The 15,109-nt window shown below is 38.2% G+C and overlaps 1 protein-coding gene across 1 annotated transcript in view; it reads right to left on the bottom strand.

Annotated features, from left to right (window-relative positions):
- Nucleotides 1-7,177: 7,177 nt before the first annotated feature.
- The window catches only part of ZC3H11A (zinc finger CCCH-type containing 11A), a 28,571-nt gene continuing 20,639 nt past the window's right edge, over nt 7,178-15,109 (bottom strand). Inside the window, exons 11-16 of the mRNA XM_007470649.1 lie at nt 12,642-13,145; nt 12,057-12,136; nt 10,828-11,158; nt 10,017-10,183; nt 9,591-9,658; nt 7,178-9,174 (exon numbers count right to left, since the gene is read on the bottom strand). Of these exons, the coding sequence (XP_007470711.1) occupies nt 8,916-9,174; nt 9,591-9,658; nt 10,017-10,183; nt 10,828-11,158; nt 12,057-12,136; nt 12,642-13,145 (1,409 nt within the window). The 3' untranslated portion in view covers nt 7,178-8,915. The remainder of the gene's footprint in view (nt 9,175-9,590; nt 9,659-10,016; nt 10,184-10,827; nt 11,159-12,056; nt 12,137-12,641; nt 13,146-15,109) is intronic.

Below are 15,109 nucleotides of genomic sequence, written 5' to 3'. Positions count from 1 at the left end.
CTTTGAGGAAAGGATTTTTAAAGACAAAGTAAGGGAGAGGCTTGCAGGTACATGATCAGCTCATGCACAATTCTCTAGGTGTTGAGGTAACCACGTGAGGTCACAGGGGTCAGCATTATCAATCCTCAGGCTCCAGGTGGTCTGGAGGCTAGGTGTTCATGGTCAAGATGCAGTTAGCGTGTTAGTTGTTTTGGTATCTGAAAAACAACTCAAGGATATGGCTCAGGATATTATCTATAGCCCTTGACTTTGTTTTATGGCTAAACTATCATTATTTTGTCTTGCTTGAGTGTTTTCCTTTGTTTCTGCATTTTCTCACTTCTCTGATTAAATTTACTCTTAGAAACTCAGGAAAGTCCTAGGAGGTTAAAGCTTTTCTATAAACAAGAGGCAGGAGATACAAGGGGGTCTGTCCCCTGGAAGGCCTCGCAGGGTCCTGTGCAGTTTCAAGGCCTTCTGTTTAATGAGGATAATATTAATGGCAACCTCATAAAAATGTGAGATCAAAGGATATGAAAGTGATTTTTTAAAAAGACCTAGATGGGACCTCCCTTGTGGCACAGTGGATAAGACTCCATGCTCCCAATGCAGGGGGCCCGGGTTCAAACCCTGGTCAGGAAACTAGATCCCACATGCATGCTGCAACTAAGAGTTCACATGCTGCAAATAAGGAACTGGAGAGCCACAACTCAGGAGCCTGCCTGCCACAACTAAGACCCAGTACAACCAAATAAATAAAAATAAAAAGAGAGCTAGAAAACACACGGAATAATTATTTCTTTTTAATCAGCTCCCCCCAAAACCAAATAGAGGGTCATGATGTGCGTGGAGTAAAGTTGAGATTTGCTGAATTTGAAGACAGTGTGACTAGAACACACCAGTATACCTATCCCATCTCATATGTAGAGATGCTTAGCTACTTGTTTTTGCATTTTCCTGTTTCTGAAGTCATGATTTCTAAACTTTTAAGGATTGATCTCTATAACCAATCATTTGACTGATTATACAACTCATGAGAAGAGATTTACTATTTTTTTCTTAATGATTTTGCCCTTTTCCATTTAAATCTTTGATCCATCTAGAATTTATCCAAGTATATACTAGAACTGATACAACTTTAAAAATTTCTAGGTGGCTACCCAGTTGTCCATCACTATTACAAAAAAATAATCCTTTGTTCCTCATTCAATTTTAAATGCCACTTTTATGATATACCAAGTGTATGTGTGTGTGTGTAGGTATGTGTTTTTATGTATAGCATTTATATTTTGTTCAGTTGATCTTAGTGTCTATTTATAGACTAGTATCACTGTTTGTGAAGTATTGTAGCTTTATAATGTTTTCTTATTTGGTAGGACTAGAAGTACATAGAATTTTCCTAGTTATTCTGGTTTTTCTTTAAAACTTTAGAATAAGCTTATCTAATTAAAAAAAAACCCTTTTGGTATTTTTACTGTGATTACATTAAATCTAGAACAACTTAGAATTTTTTTTTTTTTTTTTTTGTGGTACGCGGTCCTCTCACTGTTGTGGCCTCTCCCATTGTGGAGCACAGGCTCCAGACGCACAGGCTCAGAGGCCATGGCTCATGGGCCCAGCCGCTCAGCGGCCTGTGGGATCTTTCTGGACCGGGGCACGAACCTGTGTCCCCTGCATCGGCAGGCGGACTCTCAACCACTGCGCCACCAGGGAAGCCCCATAGAATTAATTTTTTAAAATCTAAGTACATGATGGCTTTCTATTTGTTCAAATTTTCCTTTGAGTCTTTGAGAAGTTTTAAATTTTCTGTAGTTTTTAGTTTCTTCTTTCTAGTTCATCCAGTTTAATCATAGATATTTCATCTCTCTTGGTCTGAAAAATTGTCTTTTATTCAATTGTATGCTCTAACTGGTTTTTAAAAGTAATACATTCAATTATATAAAACTTATAAAGTTTTGCATCACTAAAAAGCCACCATAATAAGCAAAATGAGAAGATCTGGGAAAAGTATGTTTGCACCACATCAGAAAAGTGGGTGATTTTACTAATATATAAAGAACTCAAAAAAAAAAAAAAATGCTGTGTAAGAAATATTCCAAAACTTAATGGCTTAAATAACAGCATACTTTTTTTTTTTTTTAATTTGTGACCTTTGTGGGTCAAGAGTTTGGGCAGGGATCAGCTGGGTGATTTTTCTGCTTCAGATGGTCTAAGGCCTTGGCATGTGTATTTAGAAGGCTAGCCCCACCTGAGTCAGTCTCCATGTCTATATAGCCTCAGGGCCTCACCACATGGTCTCTCTGGCAGAGGAATATGCTTTATTATATGGGGGCCCAAGGCTCTAAGAAGCCAAAGCTGAAGCTAACAGTACCCTTTAAGGCCAGGCCTGGAACTAGTATAATGTTCACACCCCAGGCCAGTTCAAGGGCTGGAAAAATAGAGCCCACCTCTTTACTGGAGGTGTATTAAAGAATTTGAAGCCATTTCTAATCTGACACAAAGACCCAAAATAAAAATTGGCAATGGATATGAACAATCATTTTTATAGCAAAGGAAATACAAATGGTCTTCAAAGGTATGAAAAGAGGTCAAACTTCACTCATTATAAAAGAAATGCAAACTAAACTATACTGAGAAATCATTTTCTCTCACTAGGTTGGCAAAGATCAAAAACTGGTGGTAATATACCTTATTAAGCTCCAATTCTAGACACTTAATCATACAAACTTACATGTGTGAAATAACATAATCATTGCAGCATTGTTTAAAATACCAAGATGGGAAAACAACCTAAATGTCTATCAATAGGAACCTAGCTCAATTATTGCATGTTCATATAGTGTAACACCATGCAACTATAACAAAAATTGCAGTTCTTTGTGTCCTGTTATGAAAAGATATCCAATATACAGTAAGAGAAAAAGTAAGCTATGATACATTTCAGATTAACTTCAGAATAATTTAGTGGAGCCAGCAGAGCTGGATCTCAGATGGGGCAAGCCTAAGGAATAAAATTTAAGGAGTCACACTTGCATGTACAAGTACAACCCTGAGAGTGAGCACTTCCTTAAATTATGCCCAGGTACCTTGCTTGCCTCACCCTAGCCCCAGTCCTGGGGGTCAGAATAGGGGATGGATAGCTGGTATGGGTATAGGTGAAACAGGATTTGTCATGAATCTGTAATTCATAATTTAAAACTGTTCATAATAAATATAATAAAAGCAAGGTGCAGGATATCATGTTTTATATATAATATTATATAGAAGTATATTTGCTTATATATAATATCTGTAGAATACCTGAGAAGCTGAGAACATTGGTTTTAGAGCAGAAGTGGGTAGCTGGGGCAGGAGTAGGAGGGAGGACTTTTACTGTATACCCTTATACACATTTTGAACTTTGAAACTTGTGAATGAATATCACCAATTCAATGAATTTATTAGACAGTGGAAAGTACTATGACATTTGTTTCCCTTTTTTTGTTCCAACTAATCATAATGTTCTTGTAAAATTTGAGATTTTCATGACATTCCCAAGGTATCTGCAAATGACTGGTACACAGAGACATACCCTGAGAATCACTGGTCCAAAGGGACATATCCTGAGAAGAGTCACCTCCAGGCCTTCTGAATATTGAAGAACATCCTTCCTCTCAGCTTAAAGTTTCTTGCATATCAACCAGGAGCCTCAAAACTTGCTGAATGAAGCATGACAAAGAATGGGGTTGGGAAGAGACAGGGGCAGCCTAACAAAGATCAACAGCCCTTGAAATGGGCAGCAAGTATTTACTGAATGCTTTCTGTTATTTTCTGAAGTGTGCCCCCCCAAATTCATGTGTTGAAGCTCTAAACCCCCAGTACCTCTAGAATGTGACTATTTGGAAATAGGCCCTTAAAGAGGAAATTAAGGTTAAATGATGTCATATGGGTGGGCCCTAATCCAAGGTGACTAGTGTCCTTCTACCGAGATTAAAATACAGACATGTATATGCAGAGGGAAGGCCACGCCTGTGAGGACAGTGAGAAGGGGAACATCTGCAAACCAAAGAGAAACGACTCAGAAGAACCCAAACTAGCCAACACCATGATCTTGGAATTCTGGCACCCACAACTGTGAGAAAATACATTTATGCTGTTTAAGCCACCCAGGCTGTGGTATGTTGTTTCGGCCCTAACAAACTAATATACCTTCTATGTGCCAGACTTGTACTAGGTGCTGAGAATATATAGGTTAGTAAGAATCTCTATCTCAAGGAGTTTATACTCTGCTGATGGAGAGGTAAACAATTTCAAAACAATGAAGGTAAACAAAGAGTATATGTCTAGTAGACAGGCACCAGAGCCCAGTTTGGGGAGAGGGAGAACAGGGTATTGGGAGAGGTAACCTGGAAGTCATGGAGTGTGTAGGAATTAGCCAATGAAAAGAGGAGAAAAGAGACCTTTAAATAGAGGACAGCATTAACAAAGGCAAACAGCTAGAGACAGATTGGTGTATAAGGGAAGTCGACTGTCAGTAATTTTGCTGGCGTAGAGCATGAAGGGTGAGTGATGGAAGAGGCTGGTACAACAGGGCCTTACATGCTATTCTAAGGGACTTTAATTTTGGAGGGAAGGGGAAGGCACAGGAGGATTTCATGAAACACAGTGACTCAGATTCACATTTAAAATAGATCCTTCTTTCTTTGTAAAAGACCAGTTTATTCCTTAGCCAAGAACAGCTGACAGCAAACTGAGCAAGAATGAGACAAGACAGACTCTCAGAATACCAACGGGATTGTCAGGTCACGAAAAACAAACCTTACCTGCTCAATTTGGCTTTGTTTGCAGCTCATATCTTCTCCTTTGCTAAGCTACACAAAACTCCAGATCTAACACCTCAAGGAAAACTTCCCTGACCAGTCTTGAATTCATTGATTTCTCACTCATCCCCTCTATAGACAGCATCATCCATTTATTACTTGTACCCATTTCACTCTTACTTTTTCCTTAAAAGTATTTCAAAGGCAGGGGTTTACCTTATACTTAATCTATCCCTAGTGGCCAGCAGTGTTTAATGATGGTTAGAATTAATAATGTTCTAATTTGAGCCTCTTCAAGGGAAGGCAGTCCAAAACACTTTGCGGCAGTTATGCCAACGTATTTCACATTTCCTCACAGCTTTTCTAAACTTGACTACCTTCCTTGACCTCTCAACCTAAATAAGTGACCTCACTAATCAAATACACCTACCAGGGAAGGGTTCCTTCTCATTTAGCTTCTCCTTCCCCTTGAAATTTCTCCTCCTCCTTTGAGTGTTCTTGATCCATCCAATGTCCTATTTCAGTCATTTGTCTATTCAACAAAGTCTTTTTTTTTTTTTTTTTTTGCCGCCCCATGCAGGGTCTTAGTTCCCCAGCCAGGGATTGAAAAAAAAAAAAAAGAACTTCCTTTAACAATGTGGATTTCATGGTTGGGAACTCTTCCCATTGGTTTCTTTTTTTTCAAAAAATTTTTTTTTTTTTTTTTTTTTTGGCCGCGCCATGCAGGATCTTAGTTCCCCAGCCAGGGATTGAACCCACGCCCCATACAGTGGAAGCGCGGAATCTTAACCACTGAATCGCCTGGGAAGTCCCACAGTAGTCTTTTACTTAATCATTTTTCCTCCTCTGCATTCTTCAGTCTGAATATTGGGTGTTTACACCCTTAACTCAGTAGGCTATTGCTTTACTCCTATCTGAACACAAATCAGTCACAGAATCTAAAGACCAAAAAGCCCAGGAACAGGCATTACCAAGTTTTAATCCACTGTTTCTCGTCACGATTGACTCAGACTCTGCAACACTTTCCCAATTAAATCCAACCAAACTTTACTAATAGGCCCACTCAGTAAATTTCTATTTTTTAAAATATAAAATTTTAATTGCTGTTCTTATTTACGGCCATTGTTTATACTGTCAATTTTATTGTACAATGTTAAGAAAATGGTCAAGTATTTTGTGTTGATGCCTCTAACATTTTGCAATTCATATAAATTAGTTTGGAGAATAAATTATTAATGCAGTTAGATGTGTAGGTTGTGGAAACTTCCACAGACTTACTGAGCAGCTTTCAAAGACAAGATTTAAGAAAAAAAGAGTTCTTGAAAGGTTCAACGAATCAAACCCAACTGCACATAAAAATATACTTTCTTACTGTTATATCTGAACACACTGATTCTGACACTACAGTGGAGATAAAAATCAGTAATCTTCCAAGGCAGTGTAGGATTTGGTGTCAAAATGGATATGTGAATTAAGAGGCACATAATAAGTACTCAATATATACTAGCTACTTTAAAGTGGTGTTACATAGCAACTGGAGTCTACACAGTTCCTGTTGGTTCCTGACAAATTCAAAGCAAATATTTTAAAGAACTGCAGAAATATTCTGGCAAAATGAAGCCACAATTTTTAGAAAAGGATCATAGAACTTTGATCAATATAGACAACAAGCTTTATTTCTGAAACTGTAATTATTAAACATCGACCAAAGATTGGTTGAGATGAAAACAAACTATGTTCTGGTCGTATGTGAGAGGATCCACTGGAACTTGAGGTTAAGGCCAGAACTTTAAGGATCATTTATTGAGACAAATACATGAGCTGCAAATTATCTTGAAAGTTCTGGCTATGCTATGACCAAGTTCTACAACATTTGGGCCCTTTTCCTGTTAAAACTGAAAACCATCATCACTCAAAACTGAACACACAATCTGTTCTCCTTTCTGTGAAAAGTTGACTCAACTTTTTGGGGACTACTTTTAGACTATTTGGGAAAATCTATATTCTCTGGTAAATTAAAAATTTATATGTATTCCCATAACAAAAAACTGGACTTTCCTGAAGTAAAAATTTTATATGCCTTCATGCTTGAAAATTCTAAATTGTTGGAACCATCTAAGATCACTTCTAAACCCTCTCTCCTTTAAAAAAAATTAATGACATTACTTGAGTTACAATGCTAATGGCTAAGTATCAGTGTCAGAAAAAAATCCTCACATATAATAGTATTTATTCTTACCTAAAGCAAATGCAACTAAAACTGAGAATACTTGTGGAGAAGTCTGGCAGTATGTCTTTGTAAAAGGTTTCTAAAGACAAATAGTATCTGTGAAACTGGGCCTCTATTGAGGCAGATCCCAGGCTGAAGTGATGTACGACTACTTAACTCATAACATCAAGACTTTCCTATACCAGCTTTATTTAAAACACAAATAAAGTATTTCTCTTTCTGTAATGGCAAATGGTTCAAATAATGCTGAAAATGAATCACTAATACAGGGCTTTAAATATGAAACAAAATTATTTTTAAAAAAGCAAAAGAATAAAGGTTATGTACAAAAGGGACCTGGAATCTACAAGCCGATTCCAAAAATGAAATGAGTAGAAAATCTGCGGTGAAACCAGAACATTCCACCCTTGCTTTGGAGAAGGGCTATTAGATAACATTCAGTCAGCTGAAGATGGATTGGTAGAGAAGTGTCTATACATAAATTTCAAGTCAGTTTTGCTTGTGTAGAATCATCCAGATCTTCCCACGACTGAATGGGCAATCCTGTGGCTTTCTTCCTTTTCCATATTCCCAAAAACACTACATGAAGTTCAACTCTTGATGAGCCGCTTACAACAGCAGTTCCTTAGGAGCCAACATGACAGGTGGGTCAGATTTCCCTATGAGAAACAAAACCGGCCACCTACAGCAAAATATCAAAATGGGCAGGTCCTTTCCTCTTCCTTCTGATTATGCACAGTATGTCTCCTTTCAAGACTATTATCCCCATCATACTTGTTCCTTCACAGTCTAAACCTTGAGGTGATATGAAGGAGACCAACATCAAGAAAAGAAAATTCAATTCGGAAATGAAGAAAACTGGAAGGTATACAATACACCCCCAGAGCATCTTGATAATCCCTGCTACTGTACAATTCAGCATACTGCTACAGTCCATAGATAAATAATGGCAGCTTGAACGAGTTCATTTCCGCCCCCCTCAGGTGTTTAAAGGGCACCAAATAAATACTGGGCAAGAGGAGTTTGCTAGGAGAATTAGAAATTAAAAGTTAACCAATTTTTATCCCTGTGATAATTCAATGCTAGTAAGGTGGCAAGTACTGAAGAAGAGAAGGGACAACTTTCTTACTAAAAAATAAGTTCCTGTAATCATTATGTCACCATCTCTTATTAAGAATCCAAGGAATCCCAGAAATAGAAAATTAGTTTCAGAGGACCCCTGAGGCACTTTAAAGCCTTAAAAAATTACAGTAATAATAAATCAGCTATTGCTCTTCAGAGGCTTACAGAGCAGTAGAAGCATGAAAATCACATCCAAAAAGTTATGTCCAGATTACAGGTTTCCTGAGCTGCTCAGTTGTCTCTAAAAGCTTAGTTGAATTTTCCAAATACCTTTAAAAAGACGTACAATTTAACACAGACTGAGTGGATTTTTTTGTTTAGTGGTGGCATGAAATTTGGTCCTTAATGGTAGCAGCTGTCTTCATCCTTTTCAAACTCAGGTAACGGGAGGTACATTAGGACAATACATAAAAGAAATAATACAACAAAGGGGAAAAAAGCCAAAACTGACAAACACCTCAAGGAGTCACTAAGTTTTCTTGTACCCTTTCACTTAGGTCTCCCGCTCAGTCTTTTTGTGGAGAGAGGGGTAAGACAGAACTTTTTTCTCAAAGATGCTAAACAATGGCATCAAATGGACAAAACGACTACCAAGGGACTTTAAAAATCTGACCCCAAGGAATCCAGAACACACATGGATAATTCAGAGGTATATTTCTTATTTGGGGAAAATTCTAGACTAAAGAAATGATCATTTTGGATAAATGTTATAATAGATGAAACTAAGTCCAGTTTTTGGTGAGTCTTTTTTTTGTGTCTTTGTTTTAAATGTTCTACTACAACCTTCAGCTATCAATCATTTCTGATAGCTCAAGCAGAAGGTCATCTTCATCCTTCCCAGGATCCAGGTCAATCTCAGCTTCTAATTTGCCTCCTGATATCTCCCATATTAATTTCTCAAAATCATCCTCCACAGAGAGTAGTGGCTTTCCTGTTGAGGCAGAGCTGAGTCGGCGAGTTTTTGCAGCCACCTGGGATGAGGAAGGGCCAGATACTTCTGGTGGGGAAGGATCTGAAGAGGACTGGGTTGGAGGCAGCACAAAACTGTAAGAAAAAAAACCCCAAAGGATTATTAGATAATTGCCCTTCATCAATGGTTGGCTGGACCACCCAGTCTCAGGTACACAAAGAATTTTAGCAAAGAGTTGTTTCTGAAGACACACATAAACAAAGAATTGTTTTACTGATTTGGGATAAAGCATTTTCATCCTTTAAAGGAGAATCCAGACAGGTGTTTAAAAACTGTTCTCAGTAATACAGGCAAAATATAAACAACAGCACCAAAAGAGAACAGCAACCCTGAATATCATGTTTTCCTGCAATTAATATGAAGTTTAGCAGATTTATTTAGATGTGGCTAAACTGTACATTTTTCAAATTATTTAGCAGTGTTATTCTCTAGAGAGCATAAACAATAATAGCAGCCTAAACTTTGGTTAAAAAGAATTGCAAGGTATTACCTGTCTCTAGGTTTTTCTGTCTCAGGCACAGTGACTGATTTGTCTTCAGAGAGAAGTGGGACAACAGCCTACAAAAGTGAGAGTAAGGTAATTCAGTGGGAGAGTCAGGCTTTTAAATTTGAGCAGATTCATTTTCTCTGCTGCCTTCTTAGAACGATTCTTTAAGCCTGGGAATCCAAGAATAAATCCAAAGACTGAGGGTACAAATAAGCGAAATATCTTAATTAGGTTAAAAAAGAAATTCACCCTGCCACTGCAAATGTTTAAGCTGTAAACGTAATATACAGTAACAACCTAAACAACTAAAATGCTTAGGAATTGACAGAAACTATTACATGTAATACAGAGAGAGCTAACAGAGAATTAATCTTGCCCACTTTCCTACCACACAGACTAAAGCACCACTGAGTTGGATTTACTTCTTACCACAGCTGCTTTTTTGGCTGGGCTTTTCTTCAGGACACTGCCGGAGGTGAGTGGTTTCACAGCTGCAATGACAGCAGAGTGGACATCCACTGCCTTGCGTTTTTGGGCCACTTTGGGTGATGAGACAACTTTAGCCACAGATGGCTTCACATTCACTTTAGGTTTAGCTACAAGACAGAAAACATATGATTAAAAGCTAGAATAATCCCCTTTTTACATGGAGAATAACTCAGAATATCAAAATTCCTTCCCAGCAATTTAGAAACAGCACAAATAAGTAAAAAAACGAACCAACCAACTAACCAAAAAAGAAAACCAGACTGAAAATGATCCACCAGCAATCTGCACTACACTTGGCTGTAATATACACACACACGTGTATATATATATATATATATATATACACATGTATCTACATATGTGTGTTGTCTACATATATGTATACACACAAACACACTCTCCCCTCTCCCCTCTCTCTCCCTCCCTCTCTCCCTCTCAAACAATTCCTTTCAGTGCCTCTTGAATTTGCTACTGCTCTTTGCTTCCCTTGTGTTTTTCTCCTTCAAAACCAGAGGGAAAAGGCGCCACGGAAAGTTTTAGACAAAGCTTTATAAACAGCAATTTTAAATTGTGAAAAAGGAACTCATCTAGTCTTTCTGTCTTTTTAAATAGAATTTTCAGAAATATTACTACCCACCTGTGTGACCAGTATACAAAGACAAATGAAATTCAACCCAATTATTGCCAGGCAGTCACTGAAACTTGGTAATTTTGAAATTCTAAAGCAAAATGCACTAGAAAAAACATTCACCTTTACCCCTTTTTTCCAAGGTCTGTGTTGCACCTTTCACATTCAGTTTTGAGTGCCCAATCCCTGAGGTTTCTACCTCTGTCTTCTGGGATATCTTTGAATGAGGCCGTTTAGTCAGGAGCCGTGTGATGTCTGGCACGGTAGCGAGCACTGGTTTCTCTGCTAACTGGGTATTGTAAGTGTCTAAATCTCCCCGAAGGAGTGTCAAAACTGATTTTTCCTTCTGTGAGGTTCCCTTCTCCGACAGTTTCTGCACATGCTTTTCTCTCACTGTCTCACATCTCTTGACTTGAATTTTAGTGATGTCAACTGCTGTGGTCTCATCTGAAGTCTATGGATAAATTTAAACGACAGAATTAAAATCTAGTACCTCCAACAACCTGTATGATGATAATTATTGTTTATAAGTTACCAAGCTAACATCTAAGTCAAGCAAAGTTTCACATGATCTAGAACACAAGAGCTTTTGCCTTTTATATGATATTAAATAGAAAGATCAAGATAAAAGATAAAAGATGTGTGGAACAATAAAAACCCAAATTCTATAAGCTAGACTATCATGACCATAAGTCTAACACAAATGGTTCCTAATCAGACACTTGCACAAAGATGTATGTACAAAGACGTTCATTATCTTAACTGGGTAAAACAAAATCCAGTCCAGAAACAGACTAAATTTGTGTAATAGAACACTACGTGGCCGGTAAAAGCAATCGTCTTAAAGAATTATTAATATGGTAAAGTCAAAGCAGGTTGCAAAATGATACACTGTAGAGTTCTCGCCTATGTTCTATATATGAGTTAAACATTAAACAAGTTCACGTACATACATATACAAAGAAAAGGCCTGAAAGAAATGCATCAAAAAAACTAAGGGTGGTGACATCTGGAATGTGGAGTTATAGGGTTCCTCATTCTTTTTAAAAAATACAAATTCCTGAGTTTTATAAATGAGTAGCATTACTCTTAAAGGCAAGGGAAAAACTTAGTTTAAAAAATATGAATGGCCAATTAAAAACAACTTTAAAAGGGCAGAAAACACCGATATACACAGAAGTACAGAAAACTCTCACAGAAAATTATAAGCATAGTGAAAGACTGTTTACCTGGATATATCAGTGAAGTGTTAAATAGAAAACTTATAAACTAAAACTAAAAAGCACATATACCATTCATCTAGCCTTTGCTTGCCATGGACAAAATTATAAAATGATTCTAAATAAACTCACCTCTTTAGCCTCTGTTCTAGTAACACTGCTCTGAGAAGCAACAACACTTTCTTCTTTAAGTTTCCTCTCTTCTTTTATACCTAGTTTCACATTAAACACATCATTAGGAATTTTATTCATGCTGCAACCTCGTAACAGATGAAGTTAAACAAAACTTTTCTTAATAAAAGTAATGACAAGATAGGACAAATAAAAATTGTGGACAAAATCTATTTAGTCCTCAAACAGATTCAAAATGCACATTAAAATATCAAGGTCTATATACAGCTGTTGTAAAGAAAGAGCTTAACTTTTTTGGGGGGTGGGGTGGGGGTGGGTGTTGGCACGCCTCACAGCTTGTGGGATCTTAGTTCCCCAACCAGGGATCGAACCCATACCCCCTGCAGTGGAAGCACAGAGTCCTAACCACTGGACTGCCAGCTTAACTTCTTTCAGTGCCCAGCTTAACTTCTTTTAATCCAGTGGTTTTCAAAGTTATCTGAGTAAAGAAAAGTTCTCACAGAATTCCTATGAATATCCTGTAGAATACTGCCCTTTGAAATATTGTCTGGGGAAGTGGTACTACAGACCAAGTTCTTTTGTTACCTGTTCTTTTAGTGATCTGGAGAAGCCGTCTTTCCCCCGGGGTGGCCTCAGGCTGAGGCTGGGAGCTGGTTCTGCTCTCAGAACTCTGCTGCACCCTCAGAGCCTTCTCCAGTTTAATTTCCTCCAGCGTCTTGATATGCACTTCCTGCACAGACTTCGCTCTACCTGCAGGTTCCTCTGACTGTCCTCTGTTGCCTACTACAGGTGGCAAAACCACTGTTTTTTTAATTTCATTATCAGTCTTTAGCTTGATGCAGGTTACGTCCTTTTTGCTTTTTTGTCTCTCTGCTTCCTGCTGCCGGTGTTTCTTTTCAGCCAAGACCTCAGAAAACGTTTTGATTCGGACAGTGGAGGAGGTTCTTGTTCCTGTTGTAGAATCATCAACTTTTGAAGGTCCTTCTGTCTTGAGTTTAGTTTGCAATTCTCCACGTTTTTGACTCGCTCTTTCAAGAAGAATTTCTTCTAATGTCTTCACGTGGATCTCACCAACTTTAGTAACTCTCTCTGCTTTCATGGGGGGAAAACAAATCACTGTACTTGGATTTCATCTCTTAATGACTTATGATCTCTCTATTCTTGGATCAGGACAGAGTCCAATAGAGTGGTATCACTTACGCAAGCAATTAAAATGGCCAAAAGCACATTAGTTTCAATCTCAATTTTAGATAGTGGCCCTCAAGGAAAACTCTTAGGAGGCAAAAATTAGTGATTTGGATTGCTATTCAGAAGCTTATTCTTGAGGATCCTGAAAGCCATTTACTAGTTAGAGAAGCCTGTCATTATAAACCTTACCAATAAAAACAAATTCTTCCATTCGTGCACAGATATAAACACATGCTAGACACTATGCTAGAAATATAATGGCAAGCAAAATGCAAACTCTGCCCACATGTATTGATAGTTCGCAGTCTAATGGACCAATAATTAAACAACAACAAAGTATGGTAATGATAACAGCTTTGATAAAGGAGGTGAAGTTGAACCTTAAACAATGCAAGGGTTGGGATGGAGTATTGGGGCACCAACCCCTATGCAGTTAAAAACCCGCATATGTGACTTTACAGCTGGGCTCCGTATCCATGGTTCTGCACCTGCAGATTCAACCAACCAACCATGGAACGTGTAGTACTGTAGTACATACTTATTGAAAACAAATCCACGTATAAGTGGACCCACACAGCTCAAACCCATGTTGTTCAAGGGTCAATTGTACAATGCTATGTAGGAACATACAGCAAGAACACCAACCTTTTTCTACAGATTGGTTAAGGGAAGCTTTTCAGAGTAATATTTAAGTGACATTGAAAGGATGAAAAAGAAGTAGAACACGTGACAAGACAGAAGAAAAATGAGAAAGGCCCATAGACTGGCATGCCACTGAAGAGCTATTTTTAATGATACATTAATCATTCAATATTTTTTTAAACTAAAGAGAAAATTTCACACTTGGCACATATGCCTGTCCTCATTACTGAAGGGCCTAAAGAAAGAAATAATGAAGCGATGTGAGAAAAATAAGAACAATTTGGAGATTACACACACACATATTTAATCACCAACATCTTTTAAAGAAAGATCAAAACAAAAAATATCCTTTTACAACCTTAAACATATCACTTCTGTCTCACCTTCTGAATCTTTGAATATGCTGTCCCTTCTATATGGAATATTCCCTACTGGTCTCATTTTTCCTGCTGCTTAGTTAGTTTAAAGTGAGTTCAGCTTAGAATCTGACACCCTCCAGCAGTCTAGTTTGTTTCTCTGATCACAGCACTGATCACACAGTACGGGGTAACTCCTTGTAATTCCAACCATACTAGATACTTCATGAGAACAGTGACTATGTTTAATTATTTTAGTACAGTATCTGTTACAGAGGAAGTACTCACTGATTTTCTTAGGTTTTTTAAATAAAAATTCTTCCATTTCAAGATGGTAGTCGGATCTCAAAACCACTTTAAGAAAGAATGTGAATGGTCAGTGGTTAAGAATCCGCCTGCCAATGCAGGAGACACGAGTTCAATCCCTGGTCCAGGAAGATCCCACATGCCACAGAGCAACTAAGCCGGTGCACCACAACTACTGAGCTTGTGCTCTAGAGCCCGTGAGCCACAACTACTTAGCCCTCGTGCCTAGAGCCCACGCTCCACAACAAGAGAAGCCACCACAACGAGAAGCCCGCACAACACAACGAAGAGTAGCCCCCACTCGTCGCAAACAAGAGAAAGCCCGCATGCAGCAACGGAGACCCAACGCAGCCAAAAATAAATAAATAATACATGTATTAAAAAAAAAAAAGAATGTGAATGGTGACACAGAGCCCCTGTTTCCCTCCACTACAAAATTTCATCAAAACAATAGAGAAGACATTAAAAGAATACATCCGGGCTTCCCTGGTGGCGCAGTGCTTGAGAGTCCGCCTGCCGGTGCAGGAGACGCGGGTTCGTGCCCCGTTTCGGGAGGATCCC

This window comes from Lipotes vexillifer, unplaced genomic scaffold, assembly GCF_000442215.2.
Source record: "Lipotes vexillifer unplaced genomic scaffold, Lipotes_vexillifer_v1.1 scaffold1122, whole genome shotgun sequence".
NCBI classification, from domain to species: Eukaryota; Metazoa; Chordata; class Mammalia; order Artiodactyla; family Lipotidae; genus Lipotes; species Lipotes vexillifer.
Note: the sequence above shows the minus strand (reverse complement) of the source record. Positions and strands in the feature narration are given on the sequence as shown.